The 4977-nt window shown below is 52.0% G+C and overlaps 1 protein-coding gene across 1 annotated transcript in view; it reads left to right on the top strand.

The window, feature by feature from the left end:
* The window catches only part of SARM1 (sterile alpha and TIR motif containing 1), a gene marked incomplete at its 5' end in the record, with an annotated part of 8281 nt that extends 3689 nt beyond the window's left edge, over nucleotides 1-4592 (top strand). Inside the window, 7 exons of the mRNA XM_031060622.1 lie at nucleotides 229-441; nucleotides 566-657; nucleotides 1291-1526; nucleotides 2250-2343; nucleotides 3111-3300; nucleotides 3393-3514; nucleotides 3990-4592. Coding sequence (XP_030916482.1) covers nucleotides 229-441; nucleotides 566-657; nucleotides 1291-1526; nucleotides 2250-2343; nucleotides 3111-3300; nucleotides 3393-3514; nucleotides 3990-4119 — 1077 coding nt within the window. The remainder of the gene's footprint in view (nucleotides 1-228; nucleotides 442-565; nucleotides 658-1290; nucleotides 1527-2249; nucleotides 2344-3110; nucleotides 3301-3392; nucleotides 3515-3989) is intronic.
* Between the last annotated feature and the right edge of the window lie 385 nt (nucleotides 4593-4977).

Genomic DNA, 4977 nt, shown 5'->3' on the forward strand with positions numbered 1-4977 from the left:
GAAAGAGTGACGAGTCTTCATTAGTATCTTTTAGTATCCTTTCTGTATTCTTTAGTATAGTTTAGTATAGTTTTAGTTTAGTATTCTTTAATATAACATAGTATCATAAAATAATAAATTAGCCTTCTAAGAACATGGAGTCAGATTTTTCATTCCTTCCTTCGTCTGGAACAATAGGGAAGAGGATGAGGGGAGGCAAAGTGACATCTCCTCCCTTTGTGTCCCCAGATTTTCAGTGAGATCGGGGCTACGCAGAGCCTGAAGAGGATTGTGTGCTACTCCACCAGCAGCACCACCTCCTCCCTGGCCAAAAAGGTGCTGCGCCTGATAGGGGAGGAGGTTCCTCGGCGCATCCTGCCCACGGTTCCCAACTGGAAATCCTGCGAGGTGCAGACGTGGCTGCAGCAGATTGGATTCAACAAATACTGCCAGAGATTCCTGGTAGGGCTCTGTGCTGGCGGAGGGACACATGGGGAGGGACACTTCTGCCCCATCTCGCAGCAGAGGTGCAAGCATCTCACCCAGCTTTTCCTGGGACCTTTCCAGCCTGGGTTTCTCTTGGCAGGATCACCAGGTGGATGGGGACATCCTCCTGAGGCTGACAGAGCAGGAGCTGCAGAAGGATTTGGGGATGGACTCCAGCATCACTCGGAAAAGGTAGGGCCACCACCACGGCACCCTGGACTGCCTCAGGCCATCACCACAGTGGCAGGGCCAGGGACAAGGTCTCTGCCTTTCCCTTCTTGCAAAAACAGGAATGGAGATCCTCCAAATGCAAAACCTGGACTGCCAGGGCTTTTCCACTGCACTTTTTGCAGTCCCAGAGAGATTTCTGTAATGGGACCACTGCATCTAATTAATGGCCAATCACAGCACAGCGGGCTCGGAGAGAGAGTCCGAGACAGCTGCCTTTGGTTTCATTCTTTCTATTCTATCCTTAGCTTAGCTAGCCTTCTGATGAAACTTTTTCTTCTATTCTTTTAGTATAGTTTTAATGTAATGTATATCATAAAATAATAAATCAAGCCTTCTGAAACATGGAGTCAACATTCTGGTCTCTTCCCTCATCCAAAAACCCCTGTGAACACTGTCACAGACTGTGATTGGCCATTAATTAGAAACAACCACATGAGACCAATCACAGATCCACCTGTTGAATTCCACAGCAACAGATATTCATTGTTTACATTTTGTTCCTGAAGCCTCTCGGCTTCTCAGGAGAAAAAATCCTAAGGAAAGGATTTTTCAGAAAATATCATGCCTACACTGCTCCACTTGTCCCCCCACCAGGTTTTTCCGGGAGCTGACGGAGCTCAAGACCTTCGCCAACTACTCCACCTGTGACCGCAGCAACCTGGCCGACTGGCTGGGGGGCATCGAGCCCAAATTCCGGCAGTACACCTACAACCTGCTCACCTGCGGCATCGACCGCAACTTCCTGCACCGCGTGACGGAGCAGCAGCTGCAGGAGGACTGCCACATCCACACCGGCTTCCACCGCGTCCGCATCCTCACCGCGGCCAGGGGTGCGCCCGCCGGGCAGGGAACGGGCTGGAGGGGTGCTCGGGATGAGCTGCTGTTGGAGTTGCATTGTGATTTTAGGATTTACTTCAGAAATTTGGTTCTTCTTGTGATGATTCTCTGCTAGGTGTGTCAGTCACTTCTTTCTCGCTCTCTCTTGTTCCTCGGTGAGTATTGTCTGTCAGTCTTGGCGTTCTAGAAGGGTGTCGAGTGATTGGCAGATTCAAAGGATGCCTCTTACTCCTGTGGGGACATTGGGCCATCCAGGTGTCCTTTGTCTTTTGAGACCTCCTCCCATGTACCTGGGTGGTGGCTCCCTACCCCTTCCTTCCCCCTTTCCCCAGGGTTAAAAGGAACAGCAACCACTTGGGGAGTTCTGTTGGAGCTGTTGCTGCATTCAGAGCCCTGTGGGCCAGAATAAAGCTCTGGATCCAACCCCTCCATCAGAACCAACTCCTTTCCTTCACCATCGCCTTAAAGCTTCTCCACAGAGGGAAACCCTGGGGGTAGAGGGCATCCTTTGAATCTGCCAATCACTTGAAGCCCTTCTGGAATTCCAGGATTGACAGACAGTACTTGGAAGGGTTCAGGGAGGAGAAAGGAGAGGGGATTGACACACCTGGGAGGGAATCTTCAGGGGAGGGACCGGGTTTCTGAGGTAAACCCTGAAATCACAACACAACAAGCTGCTGGTTTGTAACTCCTGGTGGTTGTTTTGTGCTGTCTAGAGACGCTGCACTCGCCCATCACGCTGCAAACCACGACCAACGGGACCGACGTGTTCATCAGCTACCGCAGGAGCACCGGCTCGCAGCTGGCCAGGTGAGCCCTGCAGGGAAGGTGGGTGGTCAGCCGTGGGAAAAGTGGGGAATGGGGAGGAGGGAGAGGCTGCCAAAAGCTGCAGAGGAAATGGGGACAGCACATGTGAAAAGCTGCACAGTGGACAGGCCAATTCCCAGTCCTGTCACCGCCACTTTGTGGCCACAGCTCTCTTCCCAGAGAGCAGCAGGAACAACCTCCCCAGGATCTCTCCTGGGGAAAGTCTGCAAGAAAGCTCAGACAAAGAAGAAATTTCTTATCTCTACTTGCTGCTCCTGTTGTTTAGTACACGTGGAATGTGTTATGGAGATTGTTTACCAGCAGGGATTTGTTAATTAGACTCTGGTGATGGTTGTTTTGATTGATTGACCAATAAGGCCAAAGTTGTGTCATGACTGTCTGTAAGGAGTCACGGGTTTTTCTTTAGTATTTTATAGTATTATTATGTATTATAGTATGTAGTATAATATAGTATAACTTAATAAAGCAATTCTTCAGCCTTCTGAAATCACTGGAGTCAACACACGTTATTCCCCGGCCTTGCTACAATACCATTTTGGCACTGAGTGACCTTTTCCTCATGCTCCTAGAGCTCTAGGGGATCACAGCATGGAGTCAATGTCAGCTCCTCGTGTTCTCTGCACGTGCCCAGAGAGCTGGGCTGGAGCTGGCATCTCATTCCCTGCTCCTCTGTCTCACCGTGTCTCAGCCAACGTGCTGAGACAGCAAGTGAAACCTCTCCTCATGGCGCTGTCCCCTCTTGCCACCAGCCTGCTGAAGGTCCACCTGCAGCTCCACGGCTTCAGCGTGTTCATCGATGTGGAGAAGCTGGAGGCAGGGAAGTTTGAAGACAAGCTGATCCAGAGTGTCCTGAGTGCCCGGAATTTTGTGCTGGTGCTCTCAGCAAACGCACTGGATAAATGCATGGAGGACCCCGAGTGCAAGGACTGGGTACACAAGGTAAGAGATGCCACCAGGTGGGACCTCTGGTGGGAGGGAGTTGGTGAGGGGCTGATACAGGCCCTGAGCACCTGCATGTCCTGTTCCTGCAGGAGATTGTGACAGCCCTGAACTCGGGGAAGAACATTGTACCTGTTACAGACCATTTTGAGTGGCCAGACCCAGAAACGCTCCCCAAGGACATGAGGGCTGTCCTGAAATTCAATGGTATCATGTAAGTAAAAGCCACCCGTGCCATGGGGCTCCTTGACACCTGGGGAGAACAGCTTGCATAAGGAGCAGCAAAGAGGCCAAGGACATGGGGACAAACAGATGAGGGTGGCAGAACAGATCAAAGGGACACTGAGTCACTCCAGGTGCTCCAGAGCTTGCAGGGAGCAAAGGTTCCCACCACATCCCTGCTGCTGTGCTGGGGCTCCTCTGGGTGGCACAGGGGACACTGCTGGGAGGACACACATCCTCAGTGATGCTGGCAGGTTTTACAGCTCACCTGGGTTTCTTTCCCCCCTGCTTCCCCTTTCAGGGTGCACCCTGTCAGGGCATCCTGCAGCACCCATGGGGAAAAGGCAGCTCCTGGAGAGCTGGGGTGGAGGAAAGGCGTCTCTGGCTGGCCCAAATGAACTGAGCTGTCTTGTGGCACCCCACACGCAGCAGGAAAAGTAAACATCACATTTTCCCCCTCGATTCAGGTGGTCCCACGAGTACCAGGAGGCCACGATTGAGAAAATCATCCGCTTCCTCCAGGGCCGCTCCTCGCGGGACTCCTCGGCTGGCTCGGAGAACGGGCTGGACTGCCTGCACTCCCTGGGGCAGAGCTAGAACCAGCACAGCAGCCTCACAGACTCACAGGTGACCCCTTTTTTTTTGTGTGGGGGTCCAAATTTATCCCTCCTGACTTTTTTCCTATCTTTGAGAGAAAACCTGTGACTCTTACTCCCTCCCAATACAAGCCCCTGGCCCCAGCACTCCCTCCCCCAGCGCCTGGGGAGCCAAGCAAAGCTGGACTCTGGCATGGATTATGTGTCTTCCACGTCCTCCTGTGGGGTGTGAGGGTGACTGGCACCATCCAGACCCCCACAGGCAGCTGCAGCTTCCCCCAGAAACACATCCAAAGAGAGAGAACCTTTGGAGGACTGAAAACTGGAGAAGTGTTGAGAATCCGCCGTAAGAGGACACAAGGGAGACAAGAGCAATTGAGAGGAAGGTGTGGCTCTGCCGTGTGCCCCAGGAGTATCCTTGTGGTCAGAAACTGAGAGCAGCAAAGGGCAAATAAAAATTAAGCCCTAACAAAATCTCGGTGTTTGGGAAAGATAACCCACAGGGGCCTTCTGAAGTGCTTTATCTTTCCCAGCAATGTCCCTTTATCACAAGAGCTCCTTCCCTCCTCAAAGGACTTCCACCTCCCAGTGCTGCAAAACCACTTTGTGCTCTTACCTCTGGCAGTGGGAATTTGGGGTTAGACCACGTGAAGCTTCTGCAGGATCCCTGCAAAAAGTGCTTTTCAAACACCCTCCTTCCCTCCATCTGAAGTCTCAGCTTCACCACTTTATCAGGTCTGTATTTCCAGGGCACTGGAGGCTGGATTGTGATCCTGGAAAACTTGAAATCCACGCAGGGAAGATGCCAATTGCTGTGCTTGTGGAGTTATTCTACACTGTGGCTGTGTTTTGTCCTGCT

This window comes from Geospiza fortis, unplaced genomic scaffold (assembly GCF_000277835.1).
Source record: "Geospiza fortis unplaced genomic scaffold, GeoFor_1.0 scaffold425, whole genome shotgun sequence".
NCBI classification, from domain to species: domain Eukaryota; kingdom Metazoa; phylum Chordata; class Aves; order Passeriformes; family Thraupidae; genus Geospiza; species Geospiza fortis.